This window comes from Psittacula echo, assembly GCF_963264785.1.
Source record: "Psittacula echo genome assembly, chromosome: 7".
Classification (NCBI taxonomy): Eukaryota; Metazoa; Chordata; class Aves; order Psittaciformes; family Psittacidae; genus Psittacula; species Psittacula echo.
The window spans coordinates 55,472,089-55,489,347 of NC_137740.1; the positions used below are offsets into that span (position 1 = coordinate 55,472,089).

At 37.9% G+C, this 17,259-nt stretch overlaps 1 protein-coding gene across 3 annotated transcripts in view; it reads left to right on the forward strand.

The window, feature by feature from the left end:
• Positions 1-17,259, forward strand: part of KCNT2 (potassium sodium-activated channel subfamily T member 2) — a gene marked incomplete at its 5' end in the record, with an annotated part of 138,847 nt that overhangs the window by 77,600 nt on the left and 43,988 nt on the right. For all 3 annotated transcript variants that reach the window (XM_080623137.1, XM_080623138.1, XM_080623139.1), the window contains 2 exons: positions 3,821-3,884; positions 10,881-10,989. In XM_080623137.1, the coding sequence (XP_080479263.1) occupies positions 3,821-3,884; positions 10,881-10,989 (173 nt within the window). The remainder of the gene's footprint in view (positions 1-3,820; positions 3,885-10,880; positions 10,990-17,259) is intronic.

Below are 17,259 nucleotides of genomic sequence, written 5' to 3' on the forward strand. Positions count from 1 at the left end.
CAGTGGAATTCATGTAGGTGGGTTGTCTCTTTAAACTCTCCAAAGAGAAAGGTGATTTTTAGCAGATAACTGATTTGACTTACATGCATTGCTCTTTATAAGAAGCAGCTAATATAGATACCTAAATTAAGGTTGACTATTTGTGTCATTCAGTCTTCTTTACCCCAGGGGAGTTATTTCAAGAATCTAATCTGTGAGAAGTCTAGTGAGCAGTGTTATCTTCTCAGATTTCTGCCACCAAAAAAAAAATAATTAAAATTTGAAGTAAATTTAGCTTTTTTTTATAATAAAAATTTAGCTTTTTTTATAATAAAAGCTTTTTTTTCAGAATTAGGAATTTTCGTTTAGAGAGAGGTTCCTCTTTTTGCTTTCTTGCAGATTTCAAGAAGGAATCTATGGGGATGTAGCTGGCATTTGTTCTACACATTAGAAGCAGAACAATTAGGCTGTTCCATAAAGAATTTAACTTATACTAACCTGAAAGTAGTCAACCGTGGAGCTGTGCTTTTTGCTGCAGAACATGTAATTGAATGTACCTGTCATAGAATAATTTTCAGCCTCTCCTGAGGGAAGAAGCATAGTGGGAATTTAACAGAAAATTTAATATGAAATACAACCCAGTACCTAAGGTGTTTCCTGTATTTATTTTTAATGAGAACATAATAACTGAGAAGATAACAAGGCACATGGCAAACTTCTTCTAATAAATAAAATAATGGTTACTAAAAAGAATCCCCAAACCTAAGAAGTGTCTCATTATCAAAATGTCATACGTATAAGAGAAATATGGTGTCAAAATAACATGATAAAGGTCACAACAAAAAGTAAAATGCCAAAAGTTGTCTGCCTCCAATAAGTAGTAAATAGTTAAGATTGTATTTTTCATTATATGCCCTAGTACACAATTTGAGTTTACAAAAGTGACATTCATTCTTACTTCCTACCTTTGAGGGTGTCACTTTGCAAATTCTTGGTGTTCTCTGAACTGTGTTCATGTGCACATGAACTTCAACAAAAAAACAGAATGAATTCTGTCATGAGGTATCACCCTGAAACTGTTCATCAGCATGACTGGAAACATTATCGCTACTTCAGCATTTGAAACAACATTGGAACTGATAAAAACAGCTCTCATTTTCCATGCAGGCTAGCACTAGAAAGCAAGTTAACACTACCATGCTTGATTTCTTTCTCCAGCAGCTTTCTCCCATGATCTGTTATGACTTTAAATGTTTTTTTCTCTCTCTTTCTACTTTTTTTAGTGAACTGTCCATAAATCTTCTTAATCCCTTTCTTGTCCACTCTTTGCCTTATACTTTTTCCTTTCATAAATTTCTTTGCAATATATAAGGTCACTTTAATTTCTGCCATCCTCAAGCTGCGGAACTCTTGGGGTTTTTCTCTCAGATTCAGTTTTCCGGCACATAAAAATGGTGTAATTGTAAAAGCTTTTTCAGTTGTTAGGACATAAATAACACTCCTCTCATAAGGATACTCTGGGTTGTCCTTAATTTTTTAATGCAGATGTTAGTAGTGTTTCTATTATCTAAATTCATGGCATACATAGATGTTAATCTCGGGTTATTATCATTGTCATCTCTGCTGAAATGATTCAAAAAGTTACAAAAAAAAAAAAACTGTGGGGGGAGAAGGTGAATATATTCACGCGAAATTTCATTTTCTTACAAAGTCATCTATATATAGTCACTTCAGTTACCTCTTCAGCTCTCATCAAAATCCCATCTAATGTCACTGAATTTTCTTTCCTACAAGTTTGTTAAAGTCCTTGTCTCCTCTATTTGGCTCCCGTGCTCAGCTGAAACTACTCCTACAGCTCCCATGATTTCTTCCTAATCAGCACTCATAAGAGCCCCACTTCTTCTTCCCATCAGATGCATTTGACATTGCTCTTTTGGATATATTTATTTGCCTTTATTACAATTATTTTTCCTTTTCAAGTACTTTAATGTTTTCAGGCTTCCACTGTTTTCTTACCTCTATGTGCCTATGTGGAATCTACAATGATCTGACTTTATCTCTTTTCTTTATATTTTCTCTGAATAATCTCCAAAAAAACACACAAATATAATCGCTCTTTCTACAGTCAAACCCTAAGAGGTTGGCCAAGCTATCTGACATCTCATTATGGATATCTATTCATCATCAACTTTGGTTTAGCTGCAGACAGATCTTAATTTTTGCTACCAAAATAAAACCAGTATCCTACTGTGGATCATAAGCTTGGAATAGTATCGCAGAGCATCCTATGTAGACAGAGCCTGCATCTTGTAAGTGTTTTCCCACACAAGCTCTCATTTTTGCCCCACTTAAAATTATATTTATAGTCTTGACATTTATAATCTCAGCTCCCCAAACCCTGTTTTTCGGAAGGCTCTGGAAATATTATTTATGTAGTTCATCACTTTCCCTCACTGCAGTCCTTCCCTGGCTTACCCTTCTTTATTACATCAAGGAGTAACTCTTTATTCTTAGCCTGCAACTCCCAGTTCTGAGAGGTAACCTGGTAAGTCTATAATGCCACTCTCACACATACAACAGATTAACATACAAGTCCCACTGTGATTTCAACCATGCTGTCCCTTCAATCTAGGATGAATTTCTCAGAAATGTCTGTAAAGTAATTCCAGTATTCTCCATCGCATTCTCTCTTCAGTTGATTCTCCACTCTGATATCTAGTGAGACCACTTTCTACTTTTCCTAATTTTTATATTCAGGTATTGTCATATCATATCTTCCTGTTTCCCGTGTTTCCATATACTTTTGTTGTACTTCGTCATGCCACATAGATCTTATATCGTAAAGACTTTTTGTTTTGTGTTTGTACGATACTTAAAAAAAATGGACCTTCAGTCTAAGCCTAGGGTCCAGTTGGCCTAAACTGTTACTAACAGCCACCAACTCCATTTTCTAGCAGCAAAGAAACCAAAGATATAGGAACCTTAGGTCCCATTCCAGACCCAAGAATGGAGTTGGTGTAGCTGGCCTTTTCATTTTCCCCAGCTTCTGTCTCACTTTTTCCCTGCCCAGGAAACTCATTCCAATCATTGTTTCTCTTTGCCCAGAAAGTCCTGTCTTCCGAAGGAGGTCAACCAAGTAAGATTCAACCAAGGGAAGTAGGATTCACTGAAGGATATCAAGATCTGAGGCAAAAGAAGAAAAACAAACTTTGATGAAACCTTCAGACAGTTTTTCTCCACACTTCTACCACTACTCTTTTCATTGCATGACCAGTTGTATCCACTAGGGAACAATTAGGCATTAAAAGTTCTCAAAGAGACCATGAACTGAAAATAGTTAATTCATTTAATACATACACAGAGATGCTTGTTATTTACCCCAAATGCATTATTCTAGTATATCTACCCATCTTTCTGCTATCACTAGACAAGACAAGGCTGTATTATCTGCCTCCTGTCATTCATTTTTATCAGTAGCTTGAACACATCAAACCGTTACACACTATGCAGACTGGTGCTATTTATTCACCTTTCATACTTATGACAGATAAATATTATTTTGCAAATTAAGTGTGTTTAAGGCCACTCTGATTTTATTATTTTGGCCCAGCTTCTACTGCCACCAGGGAAAGCACATCTCCTAGAATCTAGTTAAGAATTACTGGTATACCATGAGTTAGTGTACAGGGTGTCTGCTACTCACATTTAGTGACAATGCATAAGAAAGGATAGACTAAACTTATATTCTATTTATATAAGCATACAAGACTATAAACTGTAAAACAAAAGATACACGTAAGTATTTTGTTGGTGAGTAACAGGCTTATTTCCCCTCTTCTAGAATGGATGATGCAGAAGCGTGTTTCATTCTGAGTAGTCGCTGTGAGGTGGACCGGACAGCAGCTGTAAGTTTTGAACAAATAATTAAGGATTAATGTGTGTGCTCTTTATACTGTTACTGCCCCTATTCCCTCTCAGGGACTGAGACTTAATTCTGCGAATGGAAGATTAAACTTAACTGATTCATACAGAGGTTCTGCATGTGGGATGAATGTCTTGTTCTCAGCTAAGATAATGAAAAAGTTTCTGTTGGATTCCATAAGGCCAGGATTTCACTAATTTATGAAACGTGGTCTAGAGGCTTATTTCACACAACATATCTAATTTTGCTGTTTTAGCAAATAAATTCCACTACATACCTACCAAAGAAATTAGGATTTTACAGCATATTTTACTGGGGTTTTGGGGGGTTTTTAGAGAGAATTTATATATTCTCACAGAACTTAAAATATAAAAAGTACTGTAAGAATACAGAACTTTAAAAAAAAAACAATTCTCATGCAGAATACAGTATTTCTTTTCCTTTTGTAGAACAACGGCAGAACATCAAACTAGCAGTATCATGGTACCTTATTGATATATTGACACTTGGTCAACCATCACTGAAAAGGGTAGTACTATGTCAAAAATGTTTTATACAAATTACCTGGACTAAACCAATTCAAAGAATTATATTTATTAAACCAGAAAATAGATATCTATAAATGGACTGGCATTTCATTCCACAACTGTGAAAAGTAAAGACTGAATAATAAATTAATTTCGGACTAATGCCAAATAACCAACATCATAGAATCACAGAGTAATTTGGATTGAACGCAATCTTAAAGATAATCTAGTTCCAACCCCACTGTCAAGGGTAGGGACACCTTCCACTACACCAGGTTGCTCCAAGCCCATCCAACCTGGCCCTGAACACTGCCAGGGATGGGGCAGCCACAACTTCTCTGGGCACCCTGTTCCAGTGCATCACCACCTTCATAGTAAAGAACTTCTTCCTCATATCTAATCTAAATCCACCTTCTTTCAGTTTAAAGCCATTCCACCTTGTCCTCTTACTGAGAATATTTGATCATTTTTCATGTTGTCCAATTTTAAATAGGAAAAATCGCAAGAGTCTTTATATAAGTTACTATGGTTTTGGCCCATGTTACTAGTTAGCTAGTCAAGTAAGTCACTGTCCACAAAGGAAGACTGCTAATACAAGCCTCTACTCAGCATATCTGTGATACAGTAATAATTTTAATATGAACTAGAACTCTTCACATTAATAAAATTGTCTATTAATCACAAATATCCAGGAAAAAAGTCCACTGAGGAAGGATGTATGAATACAATTTCAACTTTTTCACCATGAGACGCATGCTAAATTATTGCACACTTGTCTGTTTAGTCTTGAACTCCAAAGGAAGTTCAGAATAAGTCTGAATATTCACAAAGTTAAATAAAGATGCTTACAGATTGCCTAACAGGATCAAATGAGATCCTCTGGACTTACTCAGGCAGGTCCACATTCTTCTTATGTTAACTTAATTTTTTGTAGACTATCAGCATGCTGTAAAAAATACATTTTTTGCAAAGCTAAAGACCCAATGCAGGACCTATAACTCACATAAAGCCATTGAACTCCGTAAGAAATCTTTACTCCTACAATAATATTCAAACTTACTGAAGTAACAGCTTTGAATTTGATTAATCAGCAACAGACTCCTGAAAAGACACTAGTAAAGGCCACTGAACCCACAGCAAGTAATCCGGAAGTAGTCAAGCAAGGCAAACATACTGTTTGCAAGTGTTAAGGGTATTTAAGTAGAAGAGCAAGCAACAGTTCGTGCAAATACCTGGGTAAATACCAGTAACTTCTGAGAGTTTTCAGCCATGGCCAGTTACAACTCTCTCCAGGCAGTCTTTCTGCCCTCAGGGACAGTGTGCCCCAAGAAATACCTGCCACGTTTCAGCTTCCAGTACAGACCATTATCCAGTCTCATCTATCAGGATATCTGGAGCATACAAACAGGCAAATCTTACTGAAGACACAATCTTGTTAGGTTCTTCTGGGACAGAATGCCCTGTTGGGTGACCAGCTGGCTAGTCATGATGGCACAATATCTCAACTGTAGCAATGATACTCTAAGGATCAACATTATATGAAGTTTTTAAACAGGATGCCCTCTACACTGCAAGTAGAAAAAGGACAACTCTTTTCTTTCTTTAAATTTTGATTTCACTACCCCCTAGAGCTTTCAAGTGAAATGGATTCAATTTCCTACACTGTTCCAGCTTGAGCCACTACAAGAAAACTTCAGTAGTGTAGTACATAAGGTTACAGTTTGTGACTGTGCTGGAGGAAGTTCAGTTGTCATCCCACTAGGAATCTTTGTGACCGCACCTGATTTTTCACCCTGCTGTGCTTGACAAGCTGAAAAACCGTTAGGAGTGCCTTGGACTGTCTCCTGCGTCTGACAGCTGTCAAAATAAGACTTAGCAGATGCATTGAGGAGATTCCTGATCAAAACAGCTGTTGTTACTCATATGATTTTTCAAAGTCCATGAGGGTTTTCAATCTCCCCAGCTACAGTCCTCAACAGAGGATCTACTCTTTTGCCATGGCTGAATTAACAGCCACTGGCTGTTCATTGCTTGCTATTCTGTTAGTAAGTTTTAGTGCCAAAGTCTGCATTGCTTCGGATCCATGGATCTCAAGAAAAGTACAATAACAGGTGACATGCAGTTACTTCATAAAAATTGTCAGTTTCCTCTTTTTTTCACTTGGAGCAGTAGGAACTTCAGCAGTCAGACCAAGAATTTGTCAGCTTTCCAAAGTCTCCCACCAGAAACTTTCTCTTCTCTGGCAAGACAAATCTCTGCCAAATTTTATTCTATCAAACACTATTTTGACATCTCAGCCCAAGATATAAGCTGCTTATCTGCTACAGCAAGCAGGACAGACATCTGTTTCAATTCTGGAGAATGCAGCTCTTAAAGAGAGTTCAAATTGCACTGAAGTCTGGATGACTTTTTTTGGTTTGGGTTTTGTTATTGTTCTGATTGATAGGTACAGAACAGCAGTCTGTGCCACACCACAAAATTAGCCAGTGAATTCAAGACTTCAAAAGCCTACGTCAAATTGCTCCACAAAACTAAGGTGCCTGAAAATGGTGCAGAAGGGGTGGGAAGAGAAATGCCTTTTGAATTATCCTATAGATAACTCATTAATAAGCTATATAAATTTATGAAAGACCATTCCTATTGCTGACAGCTTTGTTCTGATGCTTTCTGAAAATTCAGAGACGGCTGAGTTCAAGCTTTCACCTCTTTGTTTCCACTTCCATTAATCAAACCTTGTGATACTGCTGTACCGGTAATCTAAGATACACTGCTTTAATAGCATGACAAGATGTATGCATTGGATAAGAAGATGTAACTAATTTATCAAGTTGTGCATGGCAAGAAAAAATTAACAGAACTATTTAAAAATACATATTAAATAAAGGTCTTGCCTTGAGTTCTGATAATCTAAGTTCCTGTTACACCCACTTTAAAACTTACATGTTTTGATACACGAACATAAATATCACCTCCATATTAATCAGCATCAGTATCAGTGGTAATTTATGATCACAGTGCAAATTCATTGCATGGAAAGCACATGGAAGAGAATGTATTCTTTTCCCTCATCTCCCAAAGAAACATATTTCATAATGTGAATAGAAGCAGTTTTGTTTCAGTTATCTCTGTTTATAGTATGTACATATATACCTCCTTTTTACTTGGGAGAGGTCTGAACATTTTTTAAAGTCACTGTAATATAGTATAGAAAATGCTACATACATAAAGCAGAGAGTAACCTGTATTATATGAAAAGAATGAATCTAAGAAATCACTTAAATTGCCTATCTGTATTTTCATTTCTCTCCCCTGGAGTGGTTCTCCAGTGCAGAATTTGAGAGAGTAAGTGAAAAAAAACATGAAAGCCCAAATAAACATTTTCTGTACACAAATACATGTATATACCAAAGAGATGAAAAGAGAGAAAATGAAATAATAATCCAAGGTTATTATCTTAAAAGTACATACGCATTGAGTTTGTCTTACAAAGCTATATATGGCACTTAAGTATTCATTGTATATATGTTACATATTTGTAGGCTGCTTCTTCAAAAAGAGTTAGCAAATGGAAAGCAATACATATTTCAGTCTTAAAACTGCAAATGTGCCAAATAATCATCAAGACATTTTAATTTTAGGGAATTTTTTTTTATACAATTAAAAATATTTGTGTTGAGATTTATATACGCACTCCTGTGGGTCTAGGTTTGCATTTTTTTTATAAAATGGTGCTGTTTGAATCATTTTAATACACATTTTTCATTCTTATTGTTAACAATTCTTGCACCTTCTGACAAAACTAGGCTTTTCAGACAAAATGATTAAAAAAAAAAAAAAAGAGAGAGAAAATATCTAACATTGAGAAGAAAAGAGGAAGAGTAAACTTAGTTGGAAATGTACAACCAAAGTGCATTTACTGGTGCAGTTTTAATTTATCACAGTCAATTTAATCTTAGTTCATATATGTAGTAACGATGAAAACATAGTTCACTTGAATTTCATTGAATAAAAGCTAGATTTCTATGCATGTGGCATACAGTAAACAGCTTTTTCTCACTATTGCAAGCCAGTGTGGTCTTTGAATGATTGCAATGGAAAGAAAGGGAGGAAACTGGTAAGGTCAAATGCTGTGCAATGAAGCCACACTGTCACGGCAAGCAATTCTCAATATGTTTCTCTGACACCTTCTGCATAAAAGTTGAAGTAACATCTTGAACAACAAGAGGTTTTTCAAATCTTTCCCAAATCCACTCCCAAACCCTTTACTCCTGCTGTAGTATATCTGTATAACCACCATCTATCCCGTTAGAGAGTCATTTGCTACTTCTAAAGTGCTGGCATTTCATTCCCTCAATTGACATTAAAATATTATGGTTTGAAGATGTCAATTACTCCATATTCCAGGCAGAAATTTTCCCTTGTGTTCACGAGTCTGAAAGCTTTTCTTATTGCTGATGCTTCAAACATAATGAATCATTCCTTATACTTTATCTTTTAATACCACCAATTTCATGATTAGGCAAGGCATTTCAACCCAAGTATTGCTTCCTACATGCAGTCTCAAATATTCCTTTTTAGTTCTGAAAAAAATAAAACCTGATGGCTGATACACTGAGATTAGCCATATTTCATGACATTCACTATATTAATATCTTATTACATACTTTGCTTTTATGGAATAGCAGTATTCATCCTGCAGTTAACTCACTCTTGACATGTGGTAACAAGTACAAAAAAATAACAGTCTGGAAAATCTCTTGGAATCTTTGGTCAGTAGATGTCTAAATTCTGACATCAGTTATGCAAATGTCTTAACTGAAAAAAAAAAGTAGCTCTGTTTTTGATTGAGCTGATATTTTTCAGAATGATCCAAAATTTTAAACTCTGAATTCCTGATAACATTTAATGTTATTTACATTCTGAATCCCTTCAGAAGGACATATCAAATACATCATTCTTAATTAGACATGACTCATACTATCATCTAAGTTTTCACATAATTCTACATCCAAATGCCACCCTTCCAAATTATGTGATCCCTAACACTTGTGGAAAGATAGAAGGACAAAATACCTTATTAGGAGATTTCTAGAAACAAACACTCTATTCTGCATTCCAACAAATAAAATATATTATACTATACATGGATCACAGAATAATGGAGATTTCAAGGGTGGTCTCTAGTCTTAAAGGAGTCAGTCATGAACAGTGACCTCATTGCTCAGGGCTTTATCAGGTTGATGGGAAAGTGCTGAAGGATGGAGACAGCATAATACTTTCTGCACAGCCTGTTCCACTGCGTGACTGTCTTCATGGGGAAAAAGTTTCTCTGAATATCCTGTCTGAATCTTTCTTTTCAACTTACATTCATTGTCTCTTGTCTTCCAACCATGCATCACTGTGCAGAGACTGGCTCCATTTTGGTCAGTTATGATATCTAGTGAGGGTTGCAGTTAGCTCCCCATGAGGCCATCTCTTCTTGAGGCTGAACAAGCTCCCTCAGCCTTTCCTCGTAGGGCCTCTGCTTCTGCACCTGACCATCTTGATGGCCCTCTGCTGAACTCAGTGCAATTTATATATATCTTTGCTGTATTGAGGGCCTGCAAACTGGATGCAGTGTCTAGATTTGGTCTAATTTGCACTGATTAGAGGAGGATTATCACTGCCCTGTTATCTACTCACTGTGCTGCTGTTAAAACAGCCCAGGAAGCTATCAGCCCATGCTCAGCTTGCTCTCTGTCAGGACTCCCAGGTCTTTTCCAGCAGAGCTGCAGCCTAGCCAGTCAACCTCCAGCCTGTACCAGTGCAGGTGGTTACTCAGTCCCAGACAGGACTCTGCTTGTGCCCTTGCTGAATTTCATGTGGTTCTTGTCAGCCCATTCCTCCCATCTTATTTTGGTCCATCTGAACCTGTCCTCAAGTGTTTTGACTTTTCCCTGAAGCAAACCTGCTGAGTGTACACTCTTTCACCTCTTCCAAATCATGGATAAAGATGTTTAACAGAACAGGCTCCAGTGACACTCCACTTGCCCCAGGTCCCTGGATAGAGGACATGCCATTTACCACTGCCCTAGCACTCCAATCATCTAACCATCTCCTCCTGCGGGCTCACACGGCTTGAGTTCTCTGGAGCAATTCCCATTTAAATCATCCACTGCTGGTGATTCTCCTCCTGCTTGAAGCCTCAAAGCAGAGGTCTGAGACACTTTGTTGGTGAACAGTGAGAGTACCTCAGCCACGTCTGTGTCAGAAGAATAACTGGGTTGTCTGTGTATGTGCATATATATTTATGTAGTTAAATATGTCATATACATAACACCAGCATACTTATATAACATGCACACCAGCTGGTGTTACATAGTCTTAAAATGAGTTTTCTTCAATGGAGTCAGTCTGATAAGAGATATGGTTATTTCTATTTCATTGTCATCACCTCATACTCTTCATTCCAGGATCATCAAACCATTTTAAGAGCATGGGCAGTTAAAGACTTTGCTCCAAATTGTCCTTTGTATGTCCAAATACTGAAACCTGAGAATAAATTCCACATCAAGTTTGCAGGTAAGATTTCAGCCATTTGAAACACTTATTAATATCTGTCAGTTTGTTTCATAAACGCACAAGCAAAGTGAGATTCCCTAGGGAAATTTACTGGTTGTAAGCAGCTTAAGAGTGCATATTGTAAAATAACTCATAGGCTGTATATACCCTATCAATAGTAAAATGTCATGTTTTACATTAAAGTCCTATTTATAAGCACTTTTAAGGATTATTACTCTCTTATGTTACGTAGTATGCAAAGTAGAATTATTTGATATACAATTGTTACTTCTTAATTGTAAATTCAGGTAGTTTTCCAGCCATATCCATGTCTTTAAATCACTTCTGTCTACTAAAACATACTGTTACTATGGGGTATATGAGAAGATCTGCTCAGAAGAGGCCCAATTTTCCCCAACAAAAAATTGGAAAAGAAAATCTTCCCCTTGGACTGTTTTTTTCTAAGTGGGCTTAAAAACATTATTTAATTACTTTCAAATATTTTGGAAAGAGATATATAATTTAATTCTATATACAGTAAAACGTGTGTCTTAGAAACTATTATATAAAATGCAAAATGATATTAATAAAGCCAAAAAAATCCACTCTTAAAAGAAAAGATTACCAGCTTTAATTGACAAACTGTTTCTCTGTGCTATGTAGATAGGTCTCTTTTTCTCTATATATCTATAAATACACACACACGTATGTATTTACATACAGACGTATTATGCTTATGTGCAAAACCACACAAATACTTTTATGATGAACTCATTTTGCCTATCTTTGGCAAAATCTCTCTATGAAGTAGAAGCAAAGCTTTCCTTTTCAACTGTAATTTTGAAAAATCTATTTTCTTGACAGATATTCTAAGAAAGAAAATATTGCTGATTCATGCAAAATTACAAAAAAACCAACCCCACTATGGAAAAATATTAGTCTCCTCCATCATCCCAGAATGTGATGAAAAAGTAAATTCCAGTGCAGAGCAATTCCAGAGCAACAGTTAAAGCTATAATTCTAAAAGCTACTGAATTTACCACGAGGTTGGAAAGAAGGAAAAAAACATCACAGCAGTTCTGAAGTTATAAAAGTGTAATCTCAAACTGTGAGATGGCACAGCAGGGAATAAGGCTCCTGCTGTGACAAGAATGATGGTGCTTTTTCATCTCCCTCTTAAAACCACACAGCTCAAATGTAATCTCTTCTCCCTAGCCATGGCCACTTTTCTTTATCGGTAACCGTGTTAATTTGTTGTTCCTAATTGTATTTTTAAGGGAGAGTTGCATTATTCTTGATGGTTTGTCTCTGTAGGAGCTTATGATGCAAGTAGACTTGAAAAACAGAGGTGATTTTCCATATCTGTTCTAAGTCTTAGAGTGAGAATTTGGACCTTTATTTTTAAAAAAAAAAAAAAAAAAAAAAGAAAAAAGAAGTAAACAACAAGATTAATTTCATGCTACTCATGTATAGCACAGGAACATTTTAATGCAGTTTTAAATTCAGCAAGTTTACAACCATGGTATAAACCACCACCGGATGCTTACTTACTAGTGCAAATGGTAAGGCCACTGGTAGCCATGAGAACAACGTTAGTGTGCATGCATTTTCCTGAAAGGACTCTACTTTGGTTATTAATCCCACCCAATTCTTCATTCTGAAATACATACCCAGCGGGGGCTGCAGACTACAGCCCTGTCCAGAGTGCTTATGAATAAAATTTGTTATAACCGTATGGAATATTTTTCTAAGTGCTTTTCCTATTATGATTCAGGACTGCTTTATTACTGCCTTAATGCAAAAGCTTCTTTTAAATTTGATACTCCTTTAACTAATGAATCTTTACTTCTGCAGGTTTCACAAAATGATATTGTGCACTTTTATGAACCAGAGATATTCAGTAGTAAGACTTTTTTTTTTCCCCTTTACACACAGGTTTATAGGCCATGACTGTCAAAAATAAAAGTTTCTGAATTTAGAAAAAATACAACCTAAGAGTCCAGAATGTCCTCCTAACAGAAGTCCAACTTTTACCTGCATTCAAAATTTATCAAACTCTGGAAGCCCAGCTTCTCATCAGTTTCTGTCAGGTTGACCAGTTATCCTAGATTGCATAATACAGTCCTGAAATTTAAATCCTGACTGCATTTTCCTGGGGAAGAGCATCCTGGACATTTTCTGCCTTAGGCTTCAGAAACAGTATATAAATCAAGTAACTGGTTTAAGTTATTCCCATTATTCCCATTACAGCAAAAGAATGGAGACGCTACACAGGATAACATGGCCTGTCAGAAAAGCAGGTTTCCTGTCTTCATTTGATGACAGACCCACACCTTCCTATCTACTTTGTTTAAAATGGTAACTTCTGCTTATATTAATACAGCGGAAAAGTTTCTCTGTGCTTGAATGTGGTTCTTCAATGGAATCTGAAAAGCACAGGGCATAATAAGTGTTTGTCCCAGCAAACTCCTTTCAAGTTCAAGGTGTGAACACTCTAAGTATACAGTTACTTGAACATGACAGTTACCAGATGGGCAAGGAAACATCCATCTTATGTCTTCAGCTGAAACACTTTGATTTTTTTCTTTGTAATTTCTAATATACCAATTCCTTGACATGCTCAGTTTTTCTTTCAGTAATACTGCACTTTACCTCACTGGCAGTTACATATGGTTTTCTAAATCTTCCTGCTTTTCCTTCAAACACACGAGGCTACAAAAGGCCACGTACCCTTCATAGTATCCAGTATCACAGTATGTTAGAGATTGGAAGGGACCTCAAAAGATCATCTAGTCCAATCCCCCTGCCGGAGCAGGAACACCTAGATAAGGTTACACAGGAATGTGTCCAGGTGGGTTTTGAATGTCTCCAGAGAAGGAGACTCCACAACCCCCCTGGGCAGCCTGTTCCAGTGTTCCGTCACCCTTACTGCATGCATCTGGCCTTGCATTTCAGCACACACATGAAATAAAGTGAAGGTTGTCCACAGTGGAGCAAAATACGTACAATATTCAGAGACTAAATTGCCTGGGTTTTGAGTTGCATTTATACATATGCTAGAAAATAAATTAATCACCTTTACCTTGAATATTCAGAAATTATGTATAATCACAATTCCAGGAACTGGGCATATTTTTGACATTCTCTATTCAAAATGCACCGATGAATTAGCAGATTGGTGAAGTCTGACATTAAACCTTCAGTAGTTTATTCAAAAGGAACATACTCTGGAATCACTGAAATGGATATTGAATGCAGCTGATTAACCTATCTAATTACAGATAAAAATAGTCTAGAGATAATGGATGGTCATTTTTCTACATGTGGTCTGGTTGTCCTCATGTTAACTTATGAAATCAACAAAAGCAAGGTTTCTCAGAATAATTCTGCCAGGTCTAGAACATTATTACTACATGTGTGATGCTTCAGTATGATGATCAGTATTCTGAGTACGTTTTATCTTCAAGAACATTACAGAAGTCATAACTCACTACAGTGCATTGCTACATGTATTTGAGACAGACTTAGCAACAAATTTTCTGTCAAAATATATTTTCAACAGAAACTGCAGCTTCTGGAAATTCTAAATGGAGTATTTCTTTAGTATAAATGCAGTCAAAATACTTGTGTTTGGTAAACTGATTTGACATATTTGACACTCAGTTCAAGATAAACTGCAAGTTTCCTCTGCTGCTTCACTGTCACACGGAATAATTTGCCGATTCTAGTACCTGCTGTCACAGGTCCTGACAAATGTCCCAGACCTGAGGAGTGGGACAGCCGTTACCCAGCTTCCTCCCTACTCACTTTAGAAAGCATCAGTTAGAGTTCCATATAATTCTATAGGTACATAGCGAATAAAAGACAGACTAGGGACAACGTAGGCCCCCTTCAGAAGATATCGGGAGAACTGGCTACCCTGGACTTGGAGAAGGCTGAGGTTCTTAATGACTTCTTTGCCTCGGTCTTCACTGGCAAAGGCTCTGACCGCACCACCCAAGTCTTGGAAGGCAAACACAGGGACTGTGAGAATGAAGACCCTAGGCCCACTGTAGGAGAGGATCTGGTTCAAGACCATCTTAAAAACCTAAACGTACACAAGTCCATGGGACCTGACGACATCCATCCGCGGGTCCTGAAGGAGCTGGTGAATGAAGTTGCTAAGCCACTGGCCATCATATTTGAAAAATCATGGCAGTCAGGTGAAGCTCCTAAAGACTGGAAAAAGGGAAATATAACCCCCATTTTCAAGAAGGGGAAAATGGATGACCCGGGGAATTACAGACCAGTCAGTCTCACCTCTGTGCCTGGCAGAATCTTGGAGCAGATTCTCCTGGAAGAAATGCTAAGGCACATGAAAAACAAGGAGGTGCCAGCATGGCTTCACTAAGGGGAAATCCTGCCTGACCAATTTGGTGACCTTCTATGATGGGGCTATGGAACTGATGGACAGGGGCAGAGCAGTTGACGTCATCTACCTGGATTTGTGCAAAGCGTTTGACACTGTCCCACACGACATCCTTGTCTATAAATTGGAGAGACATCAATTTGATGGGTGGACCACTCGGTGGATAAAGAACTGGCTGGATGGCTGCATGCAAAGAGTTGTGGTCAATGGCTCGACGTCCAGCTGGAGATCGGTAACGAGTGGTGCCCCTCAGGGAGCGGTGTTGGGACCGGTCTTGTTCAACATCTTTGTCGGTGACATGGACAGTGGGATTGAGTGCGCCCTCAGCAAGTTTCCGATGACACCAAGCTGTGTGGTTCAGTTGATACGCTGGAGGGAAGGGATGCCATCCAGAGGGACCTCGACATGCTTGTGAGGTGGGCTGATGCCAACCTTATGAAGTTTAACCATGCCAAGTGCAAGGTCCTACACCTGGATCGGAGCAATTCCAGGCACAGCTACAGGTTGGGCAGAGAAGAGATTCAGAGCAGCCCTGCGGAGAAGGACTTGGGGGTGTTGGTCGATGAGAAAATGAACACGAGCTGGCTTCAGTGTGCGCTCGCAGCCCAGAAAGCCAACCATATCCTGGGCTGCATCAAAAGGAGCGTGACCAGCAGGTCGAAGGAGGTGATCCTGCCCCTCTACTCTGCTCTTGTGAGACCTCACTTGGAGTATTGTGTGCAGTTCTGGTGTCCTCAACATAAAAAGGACATGGAACTGTTGGAACAAGTCCAGAGGAGGTCCACAAGGATGATCAGGGGACTGGAGCACCTCCCATATGAAGATAGGCTGAGCAAGTTGGGGCTGTTCAGCCTGGAGAAGAGAAGGCTGCGTGGAGACCTTATAGGAGCCTTCCAGTATCTGAAGGGGGCCTACAGGGATGCTGGGGATGGACTATTCATCAGGGACTGTAGTGACAGGACAAGGGGTAATGGGTTCAAACTTAAACAGGGGAAGTTTAGATTGGATATAAGGAAGAAATTCTTTACTGAAAGGGTGGTGAGGCACTGGAATGGGTTGCCCAGGGCGGTTGTGAATGCTCCATCCCTCGCGGTGTTCAAAGCCAGGTTGTATGAGGCCTTGGGTGGCATGGTTTAGTGTGGGGTGTCCCTGCCCATGGCAGGGGGGTTAGATCTAGATGATCTTAAGGTCCTTTCCAGCCCTAACTATTCTATGATTCTATGATTCTATAATTCTCACCATGGCTCCAATAATAGAAGTCCTGACCATAAATATCAAATACAGTAACATTATCTTAATCTAACTATAATATTTAACTATAATCAGTCAAATGGAGAAATAAGCAAGTTATTTTTGACCTGATCTGTGTCTGATAACTCCTGTAAAGAGGAGAAATCCATAGTACATCTCCATGTTTGAAATGGCTACAATATTTCTAATCACAGTAATTAGATCACTGAAGAATCTTTAACAAAATGTTCGCAAAATACCTCTGAGAATTCAAAAGCTTCAAAACACTTCCGAAGGAGGTAGAGCACTATTGTCATATACATTTTACAGATGCATAACAAATCTTGGAGGCCATAAATAGCTCTCACAAGCTCAAGGACTACAATAGAGGGGAAATAGTCCTACAAGTCCCAGCCCCACTGCTCCTGATGTAAAAACACAATGTGAATCTCTTACATGTAAGAGATAAAGATGACAATTGTAGGACAGCAATCTGTTTGCTGTGTGCTATATGCTCTGTTAACATGGTATTTTACATCAAATCCATCCAAAAAATCAACTATACAGTACAGTATAGAATATATGCAGAATTTAAGTCAGATACACATTTAATTTGCATTCTGCCATCCATGGTTTATTAATTTCCTTTACAT